At 39.4% G+C, this 23505-nt stretch overlaps 1 protein-coding gene across 4 annotated transcripts in view; it reads right to left on the bottom strand.

The window, feature by feature from the left end:
- Window positions 1-9338: 9338 nt before the first annotated feature.
- The window catches only part of pitx2 (paired-like homeodomain 2), a 66245-nt gene continuing 52078 nt past the window's right edge, over window positions 9339-23505 (bottom strand). For 2 of the 4 annotated variants that reach the window (XM_090198467.1, XM_090198468.1), the window contains 3 exons: window positions 17519-17587; window positions 12648-12850; window positions 9339-11336 (listed from right to left, as the gene is read on the bottom strand). In XM_090198467.1, the coding sequence (XP_090054593.1) occupies window positions 10773-11336; window positions 12648-12850; window positions 17519-17587 (836 nt within the window). In that variant the 3' untranslated portion in view covers window positions 9339-10772. Of the gene's footprint in view, window positions 11337-12647; window positions 12851-13557; window positions 14239-17518; window positions 17588-20333; window positions 21876-23505 lie in introns of those variants that run through there. The other 2 variants (XM_021561389.3, XM_021561388.3) reach the window with 2 other exon arrangements.

Genomic DNA, 23505 nt, shown 5'->3' with positions numbered 1-23505 from the left:
TTTCAGCCGCCTCAAGCCAATGTACATGCTCTAACCTGCAAAGTAGTCCAGGCCTATGTGATAATGTTAAGAAGGTTGAACTGTGTTTTGTTTGTGAAAAGATTAACTATGCCTTTAATGTTTGTGAGAAGATCAACTATCCCTTTAATGTTTGTCAGAAGTTGAACTCTTTTTAATGCTCACCAAATGAGGCATGTCTTGTCTTGTCTTCCTGCTGTTGTTAAAGCTCTGTAATAAAGTAAGGTAACTGAGACATGGGTTGGTTGTCACAGACAGTGCTCCAGACCTGGGTCAAGTCATACATCAAATACTTGAGATGCACTTGATTATGTTTACAATGGAACTAATGGAATATATAGTCCCAAAAGTGCAATCTCCAAACTAAATTAAGCATATCTTAAATACTTTAAAGTATTTTAAAGTCGCTTCAATATTTACTTCATCTGAACAGTTATTTGGTGGTGTTGGATATTATCTGAATTACAGAGTGGTGAAAAGCAATATAAACACCCTGTCACTTATAGGAACAGTTTAAACCTTTTTAATCCCAACATGTTTTATGGACATTTTATTTATTGAGACAATAATCATCTTTGTGAATAACAATGTAATAATCAATGCTTGCATCTTGTCAAGACAAACCATATACATTTTAGCAACTGCATATAATGAACACTGGTACAGTAGAATGAAACTTGAACTGAAACAAACTATTTTCAATATGATTAGATTAGTCATTCAGTATTACTGGGCATCATGTTCCACTGCAGTATGAGCATGAACCACACTGTAGTGTAGAATCTAGATGAATAGAGGTAGAGGACCGTGGTGCCATGGTTCTCCCTGGTACTGTAGCAGGTGTCTGTCAGAAGACCGTAGGTCCTATATGAGATCCCAGTAGCTTTGTCTCACTGCAGCCCCCAGTGGAAGTGGACATCCTGTGGAGATCAGGCATAGATAATGTTACCACAGATCAATATTCCTCAGTGTATTTCCTAGATCAACTTCCTGAGATTCTACCATCTGTGACATTCTGGGTTCCAGAGCGATCCATTGGTCTCTACCCTCGCTCCTTGTTGATTATCCATGATCTACTGATCCTAAAGATCTGGGTAGGTATTTTCGTTGACATGGTCTAGTTTCTTATGATGACAATGATTTATTTATTTTCAGATCTGCAAGGGAACAAGTTTTTGGTTTGGAATTGGGCCATATAGACACTCAATACCTGCTAACCTCAAGACTGCAAAAAATGTCATATTGCGTACCATTAGAATGCACTGACTTGACGTCTTACCCAGATAAATTATCTTACTGCACTGGCAGACAATTTACCTTATTTTAACCTAAAAAAGGATTGATACAAGACTAAATAAATTGATGCATTTAATGGGCAAGAGAGATCAAAACAAGTAATTTTACCTCCATTATTTCAATACTAGACTATCAATCTAGGTAAGATTGCATTTTGTTTTTAAAGCAGTACCTAGGTTGGCTTCTGGGGGCCTCAAGACAGTGAAGTGATTGTGTCTGAGTGTCTCAGCTGAAATGAGGGCCGTATTTGGGTTGTCTTGTCATTTCTCTCACCATTTAATTGACAGGAATAACATTAAATGCAAACTCAAGCATTGCCAATAATTACTTGTTTTAAGCAACTGTTAAAAAAATAAAAATAAACATTATATATATATCATGTTTTTATTTTATTTTTTTACAGTTGCTTAAAACAAGTAATTATATATATTATATATACACTTTAACCCTTAAGATGTCAACTGCTAATTTTCAGATTTACACCACATAGTCCAGTGAAATGGCTGTGTTTATCTGTTGCTGCCAAGTCATGATTTCCCTGGGGGTTAGCCTTGCAATAACCAAGTGGTGAAACACATAGCCCTCTATATTTAAATGTTTCAGGTACACCACGATAGGTGTTTGTCCTCATGTGTCTGTTTTTCAGCATAAAGTACTCCCTAGCCACTTAGTGTGGACACCAGGTGAGACCACACACACACAATAACAGTCGCTCTCCTTCACTTCATCCCTCTCCCTAAATCCTCTAGGTTATATCAGCTGTTGTGGTAAACCCCTCTCGTTTCAGAAGAAAGTTCTTTGTTTCTGGCCATTTTGAGCCTGTAATCAAACCCACAAATGCTGATGCTCCAGATACTCAACTAGTCTAAAGAGGGCCAGTTTTCTTACTTCTTTAATCAGAACAACAGTTTTCAGCTGTGCTAACATAATTGCAAAAGGGTTTTCTTTTTTTACCCCCTTTGCTCCCCAATGTAGTGGTATCCAATTGTTAGTAGTTACTATCTTGTCTCATCACTACAACTCCTGTACAGGCTCGGGAGAGACGAAGTTCGAAAGCCATGCGTCCTCCGAAACACAACCCAACCAAGCCGCACTGCTTCTTAACATAGCGCTCATCCAACCCGGAAGCCAGCCGCACCAATGTGTCGGAGGAAACACCGTGCACCTGGCGACCCGGTTAGCATGCACTGCGCCAGGCCCGCCATAGGAGTCGCTAGTGCACGATGAGACAAGGATATCCCTACCGGCCAAACCCTCCCTAACCCGGACGACGCTAGGCCAATTGTGTCTCGCCCCATGGACCTCCCGGTAGGGGCCGGCTGCGACAGAGCCTGGGCGCAAACCCAGAGTCTCTGGTGGCACTAGACCACTGCGCCACCCGCTAACACAATGTGCCATTGGAACACAAGCGTGATGGTTGCTGATAATGGGCCACTGTACGCCTATGTAGATATTCCATTAAAAATCAGACGTTTCCAGCTACAATAGTCATTTACAACATTAACAATGTCTAAATTGTATTTCTGTTCAATTTTATGTTATTTTAATGGACAAACAAATTTGCTTTTCTTTCAAAAACAAGGATGTTTCTAAGTGACCCCAAACTTTTGAACAGTAGTGTATACACAGTGGCAAGAAAAAGTATGTGAACCCTTTGGAATTACCTGGATTTCTGCATAAATTGGTCATCGAATTGGATCTGATCTCCATCTAAGTCACAACAATAGACAAACATAGTGTGCTTAAACTAATAACACACAAATGATTGTATTTTTCTTATCTATATTGAATAAATCATTTAAACATTCCCAGTGTAGGTTGGAAACCCCTAGGCTAAAGACTTCTCCAAAAGCTAATTGGAGTCAGGAGTCAGCTCACCTGGAGTCCAATCAATGAGAAGAGATTGGAGATGTTGGTTAGAGCTGCCTTGCCTTATAAAAAACACTCACAAAATTTGAGTTTGCTTTTCACAAGAAGCATTGCCTGATGTGAACCATGCCTCGAAGAAAAGAGATCTCAGAAGAACTAAGATTAAGAATTGTTGACTTGCATAAACCTGAAAAGGGTTACAAAAGTATCTCTTAAAGCTTTAATGTTCATCAGTCCACAGTAAGACAAATTGTCTATAAATGGAGAAAGTTCAGCACTGTTGCTACTCTCCCTAGGAGTGGCTGTTCTGCAAAGACGACTGCAAGAGCACAGTGCAGAATGCTCAATGAGGTTAAGAAGAATCCTAGCGTGTCAGCTAAAGACTTACAGAAATCACTGGAACAGGCTAACGTCTCTGTTGACGATTCTACGATATTTAAAAGACTAAACAAGAATGGTGTTCATGGGAGGACACCACGGAAGAATCCACTGCTGTCCAACAAAAATATTGCTACACATCTGAAGTTTGCAAAAGTGCACCTGAATCTTCCACAGCGCTATTGGCAAAATATTCTGTGGACAGATGAAACTATAGTTGAGTTGTTTGGAAGGAACATACAACACTATGTGTGGAGAAAAAAAGGCATATCGCGCCAACATCAAAACCTCATCCCAACTATAAAGTATGGTGGAGGGAGCATCATGGTTTGGGGGCTGCTTTGCTCCTTCAGGGCCTGGACAGCTTTCTATCATCAACGGAAAAATTAATTCCCAAGTTTATCATGACATTTTGTAGGAGAATTTTAGGCTATCTGTCTGCCAATTGAAGCTCATCAGAAGTTTGGTGATGCAACAGGACAACGACCCAAAACACAGAAGTAAACCAACAACAGAATGGCTTCAACAGAAGAAAATATGCCTTCTGAAGTGGCCCAGTCAGAGTCCTGACCTCAACCCGAATGAGATGCTGTGGCATGACCTCAAGAGGGCAGTTCACACCAGACATCCCAAGAATATCATATCAAATGTTATGCAGAAATCCAGGTATTTCCAAAGGGTTCACATACCTTTTCTTGCCATTGTATATATTTATTTTATGTATTTTTTTGCCATAAAATGTGCCTTTTAGGAAATGTATCCTCCTACATAAGGTCAAACTTTAACCAGCATGAAAGTATGTTCTGTATCAGAATAGTTGTCAGAGACTCTGGGTGGCTGACAGTAGGGGGTAGAGGTAATAGCCATTTAGAATGTTGTAGGAGGTGACGGCAGAAAGGAAAACATTGAGAAGCGATTGACGCCGTTTGGCCAGACGGCAGACTTACAGTGTAAACTTAAGGTGTCTGAACATGATGATTCACATGAGGGGGAGACTCAGGTTAACATGAAGGGACATGAAGAGGAAGATATTGGTAGTTGCAGTAGGTGGGGTGATTAGTGGATAATATGGCTCTGTGTTTGAGATCGTTTTTTTTTCAGGCATACCTCAAAAGGCACTATGAATGTGCTTATAATGTCTCTATATAGGGCAGCCAACAGAGACACAACAGCCGAATGGCATATTCAGTAAATGATAATGAATTAGTGTATTTTGCGTTTAAAAACCCCTCATGCTGTGAAGCACAGAAGGCTGCTTAGGGAAGGACAGCTCATAATAATGGCCGGAACGGAGCAAATGGAATGGCAGTTAATATCACGAGCCAGTTTTCCCCAATTAAGGTGCCACCAACCTCCGGTGCTGTAAAGGCATAACTTGTCCCATCCACCACCAATAAACGAATGTTATCCTTTTTCTACTCATCTGAGTTGCTTAAATATGGTATGATTCCTATTGGTTTGGTCTTACCATGTTAAAACATTCCTATGACATGTTAAATAAGGCTTTCTGACTCTGTTTTCCCCCCAGTGAAATGGATCACAGGTCGTACAGCAACTACAGAACATCACACTGACAGAAGAAAAACGCAAGGTTGGGGTTAACTTCAGGCTTTAACTCCAAATGTATAAGGTTAGGCATTCAGAATGGTTAAGGTAGGGGATAGGCTTCATCTGCCCATCCGCCATTCCCGCCTACAACACACTCGCAAAACTGAAACCTACTTGAAGGTAAGAGTGCTCACTGTTACCCCTAGTGGCCTGTTTCCACATCATCTCCCGACATCCTCAGACATGGATGGACATTGATTACTGACTTGTATCACAGGTGACCTGGCTGGTCTCAAGTAGGAGAGCTGATCTGGGATCAGTTCCCCCCTGTCCATGTAATTGTATTCATTGTGGTCATAAGGCACTCCTGCTCTGAGACGCTTGATACATGGTCCCATGTCACCCAAAAGACACATAGTGCACATTCCTAATAGGCTATTACCTCCCATTCCAATACATTTCTAGAAGACTACTAGAAAACTGAATAGTCAATTTAACACCACATGGTTGAAGGCAAGACTGTTAGAAAACACAAGACTGTTTATTTATCTACTGAATCCATCCTTGGATCATATTATTTTTCTATTCAAGGCACATTAGGGCCATGGTACCGATCCTTTGAACACACTCAAGGGTGAAGCCAACATGCTCAATGTGTAGCAATCGATTTGGAGACAAAACATCAGATAGTTTTTTTTCTGCATCCTTTAATATAACTTCACAGAGCAGGAAGTGTGTGAGTCATGAAATTTGCCCTGGTTATCTGCTTTCACACGCTCCAGCCGACCGGCCAGCCAGCAGCCCACGGAAACAGGACGAGGGGAGCCAGAGCTGTCCGAGTCACACACACTTGCATGCTCCCAGGCTTCACAGCACAAGCAGAAGCATATACACACACAGGCATACACAGGTGCACACACACACATCGGTGTGCACACATGCAAACATATATATATATATATACACACACACACACACACACAACAAGTGACTTTAGAACCCCTTTATTGTAAGGTTCTTACTTGTGTAATGTACAATTATTTACCACAAACAGGTTTAACAGATGTTTTATGCAAAAATGTGTTCCCACACTGTAATTACACTGTCTATGCAACTACCATGTAACATGTATAGGTATTTTTCTTTCTTTCTTCATACAAACAAAGACAAGGTGATGTATACACTTAGCTATGGAAGACACCTTTGTCTGAGAGGGAATAATTGTATTTCATCTTGTTATGGAGGGCCTCCTTGTGTGTGTGTGTGTGTGGGGGGGGGGGGGGGGGGGGGGCGTTGAGAATGTGTGAGGTCAGCTCATCTGACCTTTCGCAGCGACCCCTATGCTATGATTGGTCAGAAGCCCCCCACTGACCCAGAGTGGTATGGCCAATGTGTATGTGTGTGGATTCTTGTGCTTGTGTGTGTGAGAGGCGAATAATTTGAATTGATAAGCATGAACGAGTTTGTCTGAGATTATTCAATGTGTATTCCTACTATCCAGCCAATGCATGAGGGCTTGCCATTCTCTTTGATATTTCACTGATTATGACAATACCAATTTGCCTTGTACAGCATAATGCAATCAAATCATCAAAAGGAAGAGGTGTACATTTCCCAGGTTGAATGGGATTTGCGTTTAGGCAACGCCTCTAATGTAGGCCTGCTCAATAGTTATTTGTTTATGGCTAGCCAATTTAACGCATGAGAATGTTGAATCTGACAAAAAAAAGTAGGCATATTCTTCTCAAATAATGTCGTCAATTCCGCCATTGACAAGCCAGCCTACAATGCAACACTGTTGAAAGTGTTAATAAATTGGTAGCTTTTGAAATACTATAATTCAACTTAACACATTGGTAAAACAAAGGATGAAAATATAAATAGTTGTTTCGATAGTTAAGACCTAATTCACCCCGTTCCCAGTTCAAACGAGAAGAAACTCCATTATTCTATTGAATAATCGATCGCCATAACCGCTTGGCGCCCACATCTATTTTGAAAACATTAAATGTTCCATTTGCTTAAGATTGTTAATGTATTATATATAATAACCCACTAAGATGACCAAACCTATGCCTGATTTGGTTGATATTTGGATACAAAATTATTTGAATAGGAAATTGCTCATGCATTTTTATCAACTTGTGCACCCGTGTATCTGAAATGAAAAATTGCAAGGGCATGTCGAGCACATTTTGCACAGAACAGAAAGACCTAAACAAGTTGACGTGCATAACAAAGTCGTTGGAAAATAGCTTTCAGAAGATCGGAGTTGCATGTAATTGGTGTGTGTAATTGGACAACAAATAGACACCATATTGGCAAAATGTCTCACATGTTTGGCACACCATGACATGAATATTGAGAGCTTGTTAATTATTTAGATTAGAAGTAACGAGTCATGCACGGATGTGTGCTCTCACTTGCTTAATTTGAATTCCCCGGGGTGGGATAGAGGTGATAGGGTCTCTGCATTTTCTGTAACTTTTCCTTATCATAAGAACCCCAACATGAAGTGACAAAATTAGACAACGAATTGAATCAGCATTCACATTATGTTTCGGGATATTTCTATTTCTGTAAAGAGTAAACTACAATCACAGTAGAAATAAAACAACCAAGCGAGCAAAAAAAATGCAAAAGGGTAACATCTTCAAAAGGTAACAAAGCGTTGCTTATTCTCTAAAGTCGAAGTAGTTATTAGTCAGTCTTATTGGTGCTGTTTGTGGTAGCCTAATAAACTGTGAGGTTTGACTGTACGCTTGTTCATTCCATGTGTAACTCTGTGTTGTTGTTTTTGCTCTATCTTGGCCAGGTCGTATTTGTAAATGAGAACTTGTTCTCAACTAGCATACCTGGTTAAATAAAGGTGCAATTAATGTAAAACAATTATTAGGCTATTAGCGAAGAAGGCCCAGCTTGGTGGAGGATAAGCTCTTGAACTAACATTGACTTCATGAAACAAGGTGTTGAGTTTACTTTTGAATGGTTGTTTACATCGCTTTAAAATGAATCTCAATAATGACAGATATCAAACCGAAGCGTTTTTAATATTATTAAGGACGTTCGTTTTGCAGGAGGTAAAATTGAGCTGCAACCAAATAAACCTGGTCAAATAGATTGCCTTCCTACATTTTTAAAAGCTAAAAGCATTTTGCATCATTTTAAATTCAAAAACGTGAAATAATTTGGTCACAAATAAAATGTTTGAGCAAACCACTTGTGGTCAATTACCAAAAAATAAGCCTGTCAACCCTGTTATATTTTTGTAATTTATTGAAAACATTGAAATATATTTCTTACCAGGTAGTCCATGCTTAACAGAAGGAGAGGTCTGGAGGCTTGGGCGGTTTCTGGGCGAGTGAGATGTCTCCCTGAAGACTTGTCTCTTCAGGCCCTCTGTGCCCAAATGTTGATTGGGATGTGTATTGAGACGCAGACTGCATATTCGCCAGGCTGCAAGATTTGTCATTGTCAGTCTAATATTGCTCCATGTTACCGACTCCATCAAACTCGAGTGGATCTGAAATTGAAAATGTACTGCCTCCAGGTCTTTAGGAAACATTTTTAGGGGGGCTCTTTTTATGGAAAAGGTTCGTTTGGTGTAGCCTAGGTGCTCCAGCTGGTGGATGCTGCTAAAAAAATCAGACCAGTATTTCTTTCATGTTATGTTATATTTGATGAGCCTCAACGCGCATTAATATGTGCTAATAAAATAGTGATTGACTTTCGCTACAGCACAACTAAATTAGGTCAATTATTGTTTCAAACATTGTATGAACAAGGGCTCACCTGAAAATATGAAATAATTCCTCTAGGCCAAATAAACCCCCATGCACAGTGCATTTGATTTCGAATGGAAGGCTATTTCCCTCGACATCTGCTGAAGGTTGGATTTTCCTTGTTAGCCAATGTGGCCAACAGTGGTAAGTAACTCTTCCATTTTTCATCAGCGCTCTACAATGATCTCGAGCTCTGCGCTGACATTAGATCACAAGTCTCAGCCTCCTCCGTCCCCGAGCTTTCTTTGTTTGTTCAAACTTGTGAATTATATTTTCTCGGTGCCTTGTAGTTGTTTTGATTTTCTATAAACGCACTGGTGCATTTGATAACGGACCACACAGCACATTGTAAACAGGACTGTATAGACAAAACTACCATCCCGGAACGAACATGTCAACACAATGCGTAACAGAAGGTGCATGGGCTCTCTGGAAAAAATAGTAGGCCACATTTAAAAATGTTTAATGTACTATTCAGCCAAGTATAACATTGTTATTATCGTAGTCATAGTTAGCCAATTGTTATTGATATTATGATTGGTGTTGTTATCTTATTGAAAAGACAGATTGTTGTAGATCTGCACAACAAATATAGCAAAAGTGAAAATATTTACAATATGAACATCTACGCCCAGAACACGAGGCCATAGGCCTGTCATATAGCCTATATCTCAAATAGGCTAGAGAATGGTTTTGCAATAGTTAATCGTTGTGTTTATGAGAGATTTGTAGAACATTGCACAAGTCAAAATAAAAACAAGATGCTAACATTGTATTGGTATTATTGATTATTTTGTGATATAGAATGTTATGTAAGTCTATAATCACTTTCCACTGCATCAAGAGGCGCATCTTAAACGTCCAGTGCTGCTCATTGTTTGGCTATATATAGCACTCGTGATTATTATGTGTCAGAAGGTAATGAGCTCGGGCCTTTGTTGTGTGGTCCAATTCCAGTTTGTTGATTCCAGTGTTATTTCAAGCACCAGTGATCACTCCGGGTCCTTGGCTAAAAAGCAGACATGTATTCAGCAGTTAATCTGGCGGGGCATCTCGCCCTCTCCACTCGTGAATCTCCCTGCGTCTCGATTCATATGTGTATTGGAGAGGGCCATTGTTTTCGCTTTAGATTAGTAGGCCTGGTAGCTAGCATAATCGAACCCCGATAGACACACTGTCATTCCCTGCACTATAGACTCGACAAAACTCACACTAACACTTTGATCAGCACAAAAATCCTCAACAAAACGTTTTGAACAATATATTTACTTCCATTAAATAAAACACAATAGTTTATTTATTTTTTTGTTGAAAAAAAACCGAAACAAAATTCCGTACTAAATAGTATACACAGAGCAAAACCAATTTAATTTCGCAGGAACATTTGATGCGTCTTTTTATACGCAAGATTGCTACTCTAAATCGATATTCACACAGACATTTAATAATAAATTTATAATATGTTAGAAACACACAACTGGTGCGTTTAGTATGTACATTCCCTTGTTTGCAAGCAAAACATTATTCCTTTAGGGTTTTCACATGCTTTGTTAAATTTAACCTTGAGAAAACTGGAGAGCAACAGCATTCGCCTCAATAAACTGGAGATGATATTTCGATATATATACAACCTTTCAGTCAATTAACGTCCAAAATTAGAAACCTCAAAATAAACAAGCGTGGAAAGTAAAGTATCATACATTCTCCACTCGCCGGTGTAGAACAAAATACTAATTAGGATAAAAAAAAAAGCCTAATTACTTCCGTTTAAGTTTGAAACTCCATCGCGGGTTTCGGTGGTTTAGTATTCTAGTGCCCTTTTGAAAAAAAAAATAAGTAGTCTCTCGTTCCTCTGACTGGGGCTCGTGAAATTATCAGATATTACACTGGTCTATCCACGGCGTACTGGCACGCGCTCAGATTTGAGCCTGGATTCTGAACACTGGTGTATCCAAAACTCGAGTGCTGCTTGGCTTTCAGTCTCAGGCTTGCCAGACTGGAGTTACAAGTGTCCCTGTACACATAAGGAGGGGTCGGCGGGGCGTACGGGCAGGTTGGCGTGGGAACTCCCGAATTCAGAGAGGGGTTGCTAAGGTTGTTTAAATTATTGAGGCTGTTGAGGCTCGAACCGGGCACGCCAGTAACCGAGGACGGCACCATACTGGAAGTCATGCTCATTGAAGAGATGGAGTTGGGCGGGGAGAACATCGTCTGCGATGACAAAGGGTTGACGTTCATGGAATTGAAAAAAGGGAAGCTTTTGGTGGACAAGGAGGCCGAAGTTAGCCCTTTGGCGGCCCAGTTGTTGTATGTGTAGCTGGGGTACATGTCTTCATAGGGCTGCATAAGTCCATTGAACTGAGGACCGAAGCCGTTCTTGCATAGCTCGGCTTGCTGGTTTCTTTCCCTTTTCCTCCATTTTGCTCGCCGGTTCTTGAACCACACCTATGACAAAGACAAATATGAGTTCAGAATTTAATAATAGGTTATTAATGCAATATGAAGGCGGCCCCATGAGCTTTATTTTATAGCCAACAGGCCAACATAAGAATATTAGGACTTGTTGGCTATCCTGTGCAATTCACAAAAATGTAATTGATGGGTAGCCTAATTGGTCTGCAAGGAACCAGATGTGGTATTCATGTGTGGCCTTCAGGTGTGTCTTAAGTCAAAATCAGACATACAACTGTAAATCACTTAAATTAATTTCTCACAAATGACAAATGTCACCTTACCAATTTGCAAAATAATATAAATATACAACTCAATTATTATTGTTGTTAACACAGGCTTTGCAAAATAATATAAATATACAACTCAATTATTATTATTGTTAACACAGGCTATGCCAAAAATCTAGTAATTCTCAGACGTTTAAATAATTTACATAATCCCCCCAAAAAACGATTGTAAAAGCGCAACGCTATTTGTGATAACAATAGTATGTTGGATTGCAACTCTACCAGGCCTAATTGAGTCACTGTCTCTCGTGCAGAGCAATCTGGGTTGATTCCAATAGAATCCCAATACACATCCATCGTTCCTAACTGTCGTTGGACCATCTTAATGTGGTGTCTGAAGATGTGTATTCCTCCATAGGCGGAGACAAACACGTTAGTAGCTTTAGTTATACAACACGAGAATGACAAACGCAAAATACAAGCTTTGCACCTCATTCAAACGAACATAGTAACAAGATTGGTATCTGTCAGCCATTAATGTCAATAGTTCTAACAGCTAACAAGTTAATTAGCCTGTAATTATGCTTTGTTTTTCTAAAACAACTAATAACAGCCTAATTATCTAGTTATCAGCAATGTCAGATATCTAACAAAACTGTGATATTATAGCCTAAATATAGTAAATGTGTGAAATTGCTATATTTAATAAATTTCCATTTTATCCACTGCAGAGATATTGACAGTAAAATCATACTGTTGTACAGGGAAAAATATACAGTAAAGTAGGTGGACGGCCTATCATTAGAGATGTTCTAAATAACAATGCATTATAGGCGTAGCCATCTAATGTATGGTATTTTACTATTTTGTGACATTATAACTGAGTCATATCATTGCAAAGAATAACCAGTCATGCAATTTTATTTCCCTAAGACAACATGTTCTGGAGGTGAGTAATTATGCGTGCCCAAATTCCCTGCGTAATAATTGACATCCTTGCCTCGACTCCATATATGAGTGGCACAAATAACCCGAAATTATACACATGAATGGTGTTCGTTCTCAAGGGCCTTACCCTGACGCGGGCCTCTGTGAGGTTGGTCCACACGGCTATCTCCTCTCTTGTAGACATGTCCGGATAGCGATTCCTCTGGAACGTGGCCTCCAGTTCCTGTAGCTGCTGGCTTGTGAAGTGAGTCCTCTGTCGCCGCTGTCGCTTCTTTTTAGAAGGATCATCTGAAGAGTCGTCAGTTTTGCTCTGGCCCTTTGAGTCTTTCTCTGTTGAAACAGTGAACAAAACACTAAATGAGTCATTGTCGGGTCGGTCACAGGCGTGAAGTAGCCTATCCTGGGTGGTATTATAAGAGGTATCCTCATAAAATTGGAACCCATTTTAAAACCTTTGGAACAAATGTTACTCGCATAGTTAAACTACTAATAATGTAACGATTCCTTATTTAAAGCATGTAGGCTACATGAAAATGAGTTAAAAAGCCTACAACGTGACTCTAAAACAATGTCAGTATGTATGCACAATGGTAATACTACACAAATGGTATTTAAAAACGTTTCTAGATTTTGTAATTCATCGAATATAGGTTTACATTTAAAAAAAAATGTCAACGTTTTATTACAATTATTACACTTACAAAAATATGCGTGAAGACATGAAACATTTCGAGAAAAAATATATATAACTTATGAAAGTAACGACAGCGTCACGTTCCCTGACACTTATGACATGAATAAATCAATTACTGGCGCAATCACAATATCTGCATAGTCAAAAAGAGAGTGATCCTCTGTCTGATATTTCCAATACCCAGACTATTTGCATACATAAACTAATAACGTCCTCGGTCTCAAACTGCTTTTGTTTAGAGAGGCTGTAGAGAGACATCTTGTTTCCTATCATCAGAAAAACGGCCATCCATCCTCAAAAAGCCATGTGCTGACAGTAGTCTGCACCACGGGATGATTCTTACCTACGGACTCCGGACTGGAGGTGTCTGATACTGTGTGCACCTCTAACCGGTGTTTGGAGTCCACAGACCGCTGCAACGGCTGCAGACTAGAGGCCATTGCTAGTGCCGTGTGGTGCGTGGAGGAGAGTTTAGTCCCGGTTAGGTGGTGGTGGTGATGATGGTCCAAATTCAATGGATCCTTCATAGAGTTCATATGAATAGGATAGCGCGCAAAACTCGCTGTCAGAGGCGGATTAAGTTCCCTCAGTGCAAGCAAAAAAAAGAGAGACGTCCGACGGATAGAGAAAAGGGGGAATCAGTGGTGTTAAGATTCACAGCAACACGTCTCCTCTGGCAAATTAATGTTTAAAAAAAGTTGTTTAAACGGCTTAAAATGTATTTAGAAGAAACCCAGCATTATTCGCGTTGGATGAAAATGCAACGGCGTTTTGATTGAAGGAAGAGCAAATATGTATCTCGGGCTGATACTGTTAGCTGTGCGGAGTACCAGAGTGACAAGGGCAGGTAGGTGATATTAGATCCAGAGGCTAGGCACACTACGCCGCTCACTCTTCATTTCAGCTGTTCGCTGCGCTCTGGCTGTCCCACTGTGACTCTCTCCTACACCTTTGACGTCACCGAGAGCCCTCCCATTTGTTATACAGGCCGTCAACGTGGACATGACGGTTTGCCCAGCCAACCGGTGCGCGGAGAAATAAGAGATGTCTGCCAATGTGTTTATGCGGGGTAGAGTACGGTGCTTTTTTTTCTTTTTTAAAAAGCATGTAAAGAGAGACAGGAGGCACCGTGTAGTGTAGCCTACCCAAGACGAACCGAATGTCCGTTTTGCAGAATTGAACACTAACCCAACTAAGGCAATCATATCTAAAAATCAAGTCAAACGAACAGCATGATGCATTTATTTGGTAAAATTTGGCCTATTCATTGTGTTCTTGCTAATCTTATCTTCTTCCCATTGAAGAAACGAAGCAATAAAGATGACCTGATGAACTGACCTTTCCATTAACAGTCAGCTATCTCTAAAGCAAGGCACAAGAGCAACGCTACAGTATGTCAATGATGGGGATATGGTGATGCGCTGACCCCATTCAGGGCCCAGTTCACAGAACTGATGTTGTCACTTTCAAGTTGTTGCCCATTTCGGGACTACCAGATAAATGATGACCAGATAAATCAACCACATCAGAAGTAAAGTGACACAATCTAGTCACACATTTATCCTAATTTGTCAACAATTGGGTAAAAGTTAAATGGCCTTGGTTTAGGCAATAAGTAACCATTTCATTCTAGCTCGTCAAAATGACGCAGTTTATCTCGGTCCTTAGCCGATATCCTGCACGTTTGGACCTCTCAGCGGTTCTCAGGGAGTCGACTTGTAGTGGTTTTTAATCTGATAAGACTCTCATTTGCCTAAGAATTTGGTATAAGGACTTTTAATGACTTAGAGCTGATTTCCCATTTCATTTTCGCTAATTCCCTCAAGATCATGACGCCTAAAAATAAAGTAAACATATGTCCAGTATCCTAGCAGATAAATGGCCTATGCTTGGAGGATATTCTCTAATCAGGCTTTTGACAGCAGTTACATGTGACCACTATACTTCCCCTTAGGCCTTTGTGTTAACATTGTAAATGCAAACAGCATTAAAATCTTCATTCATGCTACACTATACACAATAATTTGGAAGAAAACGTTGTCAGTCCCCACAAGTCAGATAATATATTAATTTATAATATATTATTATTTATGAATGCATTGATATTATTAATTAATAATAATATAAATAATAATAACATCACACAAATTATGAATAATTTGAGTTGATGAAAAAAAAACATGTTGCATGATTTCTTGATAAGGCAATAGCCCGGCATGTAAACTGCTGAATATTTTTCACCCCATTCTCGTAGATATCAGGATATGGGCTACTAATACGTTATTGAGCTAATCCCGTGAAAGCCCTTGATATACACGTTATTTGCACTCTTGTGGGAGAGCTGCCCGCGGACCATGGAGGAAGGTAGCGTAAGCTGTTGAAACCAAGGGTATGATTATTCCTCCATCCTCCCTCCTTATAAAAAATAATTTCGTGTTGTGTGTTTAGCCACCCCACTGTAGGTACATATGTAGCTGGCCGATAATATATGCAATCCTTGACTGAAGATGTGAATTTAGCCTGCATGTCTTCCGTTCATCATTTATTTCTTCAGTTGATTTGAGGATTCTCGGGAATGCCTATCCATGCACCCCTGTCAGACATATCAGGTGGATTTTATTTGTTTAAATCTCCCTGATATGCGATTAATGTGGGGTCTAATGCTTCATGGTCTAAATGGTGACTCATTTTATTTGAACATGACATAGGCCTAAAGCATTCACCTGCAGTCTGCGTGTTGGCGAGGATTCTGAGTATTGATTTATGTCTTTTTTAATAGGCAAAAAAAATAATACTAATCATTTCAAAAGAAAAACATGTAAATGGCATAACAGTCCAAAGGTTTTGTGTAGGCTATGCAAGCAAGTGATTGCTCAATTATTTTCTGAAAGTAATACTAGACTTGCAGTGGATTATCGGTTTCCTCTTCTGTTTTACCTTCAGGATGCTTTATCTCTCTTCCGCGGATTACCGCGCGCGATACGCCATAGAGGGCCATTAATTAGTAATTCAGTCAATATAAGGGAGACGACAAGGCTTTTTACATAAGATTAAGGGGACATCAGATTCCCCCATTAGTATATTCCTCCTCACGAATAAGCTTTCATTATACATTTAGTTTTCCCTGGAGTCAATCTATCAAGACCTGCATATATTAAGGCTGGTGTAAAACAGTTGAAAGGGGATCCCAATAATCAGGTCGCTCGAGTGTCTCTTCACTCCGGTGCCTACATTTGCAAGCCTCGTTGGCTCATCATTGCATTACCTCAAATAATTATGTTTTCTATTTATCTTATTACTGTTAATCAATGAGTGATCATAACGCCGTCCTTGCTCAAGTTGCTGCTATGGAGCAAAGTAGGCTCACGGGATGATGCGTGCTTTGTCACTTGATTAGATTCAATATAGCATGAACGAAAATAAAATGAGCTAAATTAAGAGTTGACAAACTGGTCATTCGTTTAGCACTTAAACAATATTCGTTTTATGTCATTCCCTGAAAACAAAATCAATTAAATCCACTCCAACATTATTGACATGGCCCAGACGAAATAAACGGTATTTTTCTTTAATGCATCTTATACTCATACGGACAATAGCAATTTTTGTTTATGTGCACATTTCTGTGTATGGATTTAAAATGCGTCATCATATTTTGGCATAGGCTAACTGATATGGGCCACAACTTGGTGTAAGATACATTAATTCAGCATGGATTTCCATTACAGCTACTGTACGTTTCAATGGGAGTCTCATAAAAATAAGAGTTCCTTATAGGCTAATTTAATAAATACAATTAGATAGCCTGTCATTCATAGGCCAAGGGTCGGCTATTAGACTACTTAATACGTCAAATGAAGAAAACAGACAACATGACAACAAAGAAAAGTAGTCCATATATAGTGTTGCGAGTAATTTGTAACCTCTGGCACGTTTAACAAAAGCTGGGTGTATGAAGATAGAATTTATGCTTAGACCTTTTCCAGTCGCCCGCTACTGCACATCCATACCCAGCCACCAGGTGCCACTCTAAGACAGTATAAAACCACTTTTTCCATATTAACTAGACTAAAGCGCATTTAGGCCTAGACAGGTCTCTGACATTTTGGGAATGAAGAAGTAGGCCTTTGTGACAAAAAGTGACAATTAAAGAAGAGAAATGCATCGTATTTCCTGCTATGCAACGGAAACAAAACGCGAAATTATGCTGCTATAATCTCAGCATCTGTTTTCTGTAGTGGGCGAAAATAATGTCACGTTGACGTGTGGTGATGGTGCGTCAAGAGTTACACATAGATACTCACCTATTTGTGCACAAGTTGATGCAAGTTTGCGGCAGTGGGAGTCCATTGTTGCAATTAGAGGAACGGCTTCTGGAAAAGAGAGGGACTGGATGTATTATGAGAATGCTGAAAATGTTGCATCGATTACACACTACCTTGTGTGCTCCAAAGAAATCACACAATTATTATTAATTTACAGTCAATAAATTGTAGTACAGGACCAAACACAATTTTCACCTATATGTTTTCATAATTGTTAATATATGACGCTATACACAATTTTCCTCAAGTTTCCTCACATATCCAACGTTTGAATAGGCCCCATTACTTAAACTGCTCTTCAAATGTGAGGCCCATGCAGTCCCACAGAAAAGCAGTACAACCGTACTCTGTGACGGGGTTGGCGTAAATTGTGCCAGGCAGCATGCAGCAGTTTGGGGCGCTGGAAGTTGAGTGAATCCGCAGTAAAATCACGGGATTAATGGCTGATTGAGATGTCTGTCGGTGGGATATTACAAAATTCATTATCGCAGCTCTATACTAACTCGATATGAAGTAACACAGATGGGATTTTATTAGACCAGACTTCCGACTGTTTGCTTATGATAATTTAAGATGGGAAATTTGCATGCAATCATGCTGTTAACCGTTTTCCCCCTTCATTATTTTTCTCTCTGGACCCGCCTGCGCGGCACGGATCTCCTACTCGCCTCACCTGCTTTATAGCATACATCTGTGATTTTATTCAAAAGGGTGAGCAATCGGAAGTTAGTTTTCCCATGGCGTGTACCTGCTAACCCTGGTTTTGAGTGGAGCAGGTTCTCGTGTATTCCGCCGTAAAATGAAAGATGGGGTGTCAGGTTGCAAGGTGCAAGGTTATTGCAAATCCCTCGTGTTATCTAATCAGCGGCAGAAATACGATTTCATTCATATTTCAGCAGGCTCCCCTTAACCCCTTCTCTTTACAACTGATTTGGAAATGACATTGACGGAGAATAGCCGTTTCAAAGAAGCCACATAGAAATATCGAAAATATTCACTTGAATTTGAAAGTTCCTGTTTAAGTTTTGGGCGAATAAAATTACATGGCCACAAAAAGGAGCAGTAGCCTTGTATGCACATAGGCCTGTGTGAGAAATGTTAGAAGTTCAATTGATCATATTAATTGGATTCGTGTTACTTAAAAATAAGAAGTAATAGTTCAATTAATATTGCACGATTAGGAGGTAAATGTACCTGTTTGTAGAAGTTTATTTTAACTCCAATTTAGCTTGCAAGCATAGTTAATACATACTATACATTACTTTGCAAATCTCTCATTATGATAACCATTGTACTACTACTACTTCTAGGCCTACTACTACTACTACTACTACTACTACTAGGTCTACTACTAGGTCTACTACTACTACTACTACTACTGCTACTACTGCTACTAACACTGCTACTATTACTTCTACTACTACTACTAACACTGCTACTACTACTACTACTAGGCCTACTACTACTACTACTATACTACTACTACTACTACTACTAGGCCTACTACTATGACTACTACTACTAGGTCTACTACTACTACTACTACTAGGTCTACTACTACTACTACTACTACTACTAGGTCTACAACTACTAGGCCTACTACTACTACAACAACAACAACAACAACAACAACAACAACAACAACAACAACAACTACTACTATTACTACTACTACTACTACTACTGCTGCTACTATTACCACTGATCCTACTATTACTACTACTACTACTACTACTACTACTACTAGTATTGCTACTACTACAACAACAACAACTACTACTACTACCAGGCCTACTACTACTAGTTCTACTACTGCTACTACTACTATTACTACCTGCTACTACTGGTACTACTACTACTACTGCTACTGGTACTACTACTACTACCACTACTACCACTACTACTACTAGGCCTACTACAAGGCTTACTACTACTAGTTCTACTACTACTACTACTACTATTACTACTACTGCTACTACTGGTACTAATACTACTTCTACTGCTACTACTACTGCTACTGCTACTAGGCCTACTGTATTATTACCACTTATAAAAATATAATAATAATAATTAGGTCAATTTAAATGTGTGTATTGTGACACCATTGAATGTCTAATTATGTTTGTCCTAAATCATAACATTCGGTCTATATTCGTTGATAGCCTAGTCATACGCATAAATGATCAGTATTGATCTATATCATCATTAATATGCCTTTTACTGGTGTACAATATTTTGAGGGTGTTACTATAATCGATATATAATATAAATAGCCTATATTATATTTATTTCAATCGGATACATGGCCAGTTTGAGATTAAGAATGCAATCACAGCAATATACGCAACGCAACTGATGCGCAATCAGTCCATTAGCCCACAACCAATTGTTGAATCAGAAGCGATATTTGAAGGTTCGATGTATGCTTCTTTATTTCTTTGGTTTGCACAATTCCCTTCAAAAACACGAACAACCCCAGTCCAGCCTGTCTGCATTAAGAAAATAAAAAACAAAAACATGTGTTTTTGCATTAGGCTAATTAGAGGCGCAAGACCATGAAGTCCAGTCCATTCCATGTTCAATTCAGTGCTAACGATACATCATTATCATCTGGCGGACTTGTAAGGTGAAACCTGCCACGAACTCACTTATCATGTCCCTTCATATTACTGCGGTGCTGATGAAATTCACATCATATTTTCCCAGATTACGCCGAAAAGGCTAACCCGTGGTGGAACGAATTATTTCACTTGCATTAACTCACATCTCCGCAAAGTGTAGCCTCAGCACTTACCAGTGGTCGAAGACGCCAGCGCTTTTCGTCCTTTCCTGTTTTATTCTTGTCTGGTTAAGAGGTAAATTCCACACCGATGGGTCCGCTTCTCACCTTTCAGATAAGAACCGGAGACAGCGAAGTTCCAGGTCCAAAATATGAAAGTTGCTGTCTGCCTCCCGAAGGAAAAAGTCTCAGAGCTACTTAGATTTATTTTTTCCCCCGCTTATTGGATAAAAACTGAAGCCACATACGATTTCATAACCATCTAGCTAACAGTGCGATTAAAAATGGTGAAGCAGGCGCTGTCACTTCAGTAGATAATTCTCTTCTTGGATCGTCCTCAGCCTTAACAACTTTTTTCCCCAGACAGTCACTCAAAGAGTGGCGCATTTTTTTCTCTCACTCTTGAGTTTTGAGACAGAGCGCGTGGGTGTGTGTCTGTGTGAGTGTGTGTTCCTCAGTGGGTGTCTTTATCTGCGCCGACGTGCATGTGTAGTTAAAGACAGTATAAACTTAGAAACGCTCAATTCACAACCACAATGAAAAATAAAATAAACGAAATGTAACAGTATTGCATAAAACCTCATTAAAACAAATAGGTTACCCTTTGTATTTTCTTGTTTTTTAGGCCTTCATTAATTAAGATAATATATCAAATATGGAATTAATTCACAGTGTATGTTTGCATAAGCAAATTGGCAATGACTACATATGTTTTGACTCTATAATTCCCGTATAAAATAGCCTATACTATTTATATCTCTCAGTAAGATTAGGGCATTTGAAGCCTATGTTAATTTCTATCACTGTTATTTCCAAGTCAATCATTTCTTTGCAGCCCACATAGGCTACAATACATTTTCTGGAAGAGAGTCTTATACATGTTGAAATTTACCAGAAACCAGTCGCTAAAGCTATATATTCATGAATTGATTACATTTACTAACCAGCATCACAACAATAAACCATAAAAGTAGACTAGAATTTAGTTGGCAGGCGCAAATATGAGAATTGTGAATGTTCATATCATGATAAAACAAATATCTGCCATTTGATACAGATTTACAGTGTCAGTGTAAATTACCATGTCTTAAATGTTAATTGAAAACATTTATATAATGTTTTGGCAGTTTAAAGTGAAACATTTTTGTGTGAGATTTTTGGTGTAACAGAGATAAACATTTATATAAATCTAGTTAGTAGGCCTACATTTTAATTGACACGTTTTTTGTTAGACTTATCGAATATTTTCTGCAGAAGCGAACAGCTGGCTGGGATGCAAATGCACTTTATAGATCCTTAAAATACAGACTGATATTCCTTTCACATCTTAAATGAGCCAAGCAGACCGGATGTACATTTCACGTGCCTAATCCTTCTTTCACAATTTTAGTCATACTCTCATTAAACAAGGAATTAATGCACACAACCACATGGGAATTTCGCGGCAAAGGGGCACTGAAGCAAAACATGCACACGACAGAGGACTTGTATATCTTATGTTTTCCCCCACATTGCCCCTTTAATTTAATGATGCGCGCAGAATACCATTACGCATACTATTTAAAACACCTTCCTAACATGTAGGCCTTATAGTCTTGTGGGTAAATTATGCATTCGACGTGCATGTCTAATGAACTATTGTAAAGATATGATTATACTGGTGCTATCATTTTCGTGTAAGGCAATCGGATTAGATCTATGGACACAGGAAATCAATTACCCATATTTATGAGAGTTGCATCCCTGATTTTCTCTGCGTCCGGTCATAGGCATAACACATGTCTATAGCCTAGTTAAATAACAAGCACATTCGTAGGCTATTATGAATTAATACACGCGCAAGGTAGCCTGTAATGCAGATATAGGGCTATATTTTCTGTTCTGCGACGCCTTTTTTTAATATCAGGTCACAAAATGTTCTGAAGATGTCCTATATACACCCATTATATTTGATCTCCGTGTGGGCCGCAGAATTCCTAAATCCCCCAACTCTGTTATCAAATATATCAACCTGGCATGCATCCCTTTGGTACATCACGCCCAACCCCGCCTGTCATATCAGAAGGGGGAAAAGTCTGCGTCTTGAGAGTCACGTTGTTCTATAACCGCGCTTACCTTCATCTGGAGAATAAAAACGAGAGCCTGCCTTCTCTTTTTCACGAAGAAAGGTGCAAAAGAATGCATGAAGTTCAGTCAAGACTGCTTGCTGCTGGTGCTATGAAATCTTTTGCCTCGGGGGCAAACCGACGGCTTCTTTTCATTTCAAGCACTTATCGATTTGCTGTTGTCATCTTTGGCGACGCAGAAGGACACTTGAAAGAATTTCTGATGGGGCTGTGATGTGGGAAAGGAGGTGACCTGACCAAGTGCGCTCTCCTGATTCTTAACGAGCACATCATCTACTTGGCACATATTCAGCTGTCGACAGCAGTACAGTTAGACGTTTCAACTTTTTACTTGTGCATACTCTAAACTTTTAGACATGACCCTCTCCCTTTCATGTTTATGGATGTATTTGTTATTCCACGATATGAATGTGTAAAAAACCAAAGAGAGGGCAAATAATATGGGATTGACTATCAGTTGCTGAACTAATCAATCAACTCCATAGTCTATTCATTGTGAATATGGTATAATAAACATTGCATTGCAAATGGAATTTGTAAAAACCTGTGTCACATGCATGTGAGTGTTTTCTTGGCTGGATTTTGATATAGCCTACATCTACCTTTTTCTTCCTAAATTATTTATAGTTTGATGTATGTTACATTAGTAAATGCTTAATTGACTGTGTTGTGCCAGAGCAGGACAGTCCTCTCTCTCTCTCTCTCTCTCTATAGGCCTTGTTGCTGTGAGCCCAATAACTAGATTGTTATGTGCGGTGGGGGGGTATAGGGGGTGAGTGATCACTGTGTATAGCACACATTTGTTATAGATCATTTATCACTGGTTCAATTATCACTCACCTGTACTACATCAGTGGAGGCTGCTGAGGGCAGGACAACTCATAATAATGTCTGTAATGGAGTCAATGGAGTGGTATCAACCCCATCAACAACATGGTTTCCATGTGTTTGATACCACTCCATCGACTCCATTCCAGCCACTATTATGATCCGTCCTCCCCTCCGCAGCCTCCACTGATACTCATGCACCAAAATCAGAAAAGTTGAGATATTGAACTATT

This window comes from Oncorhynchus mykiss, chromosome 14 (genome assembly GCF_057628025.1).
Source record: "Oncorhynchus mykiss isolate SJ-2025 chromosome 14, ASM5762802v1, whole genome shotgun sequence".
In the NCBI taxonomy this organism is placed as follows: Eukaryota; Metazoa; Chordata; class Actinopteri; order Salmoniformes; family Salmonidae; genus Oncorhynchus; species Oncorhynchus mykiss.
The sequence above is the reverse complement of the archived record's forward strand: the minus strand, read 5'-3'. Positions and strand labels throughout refer to the sequence as shown.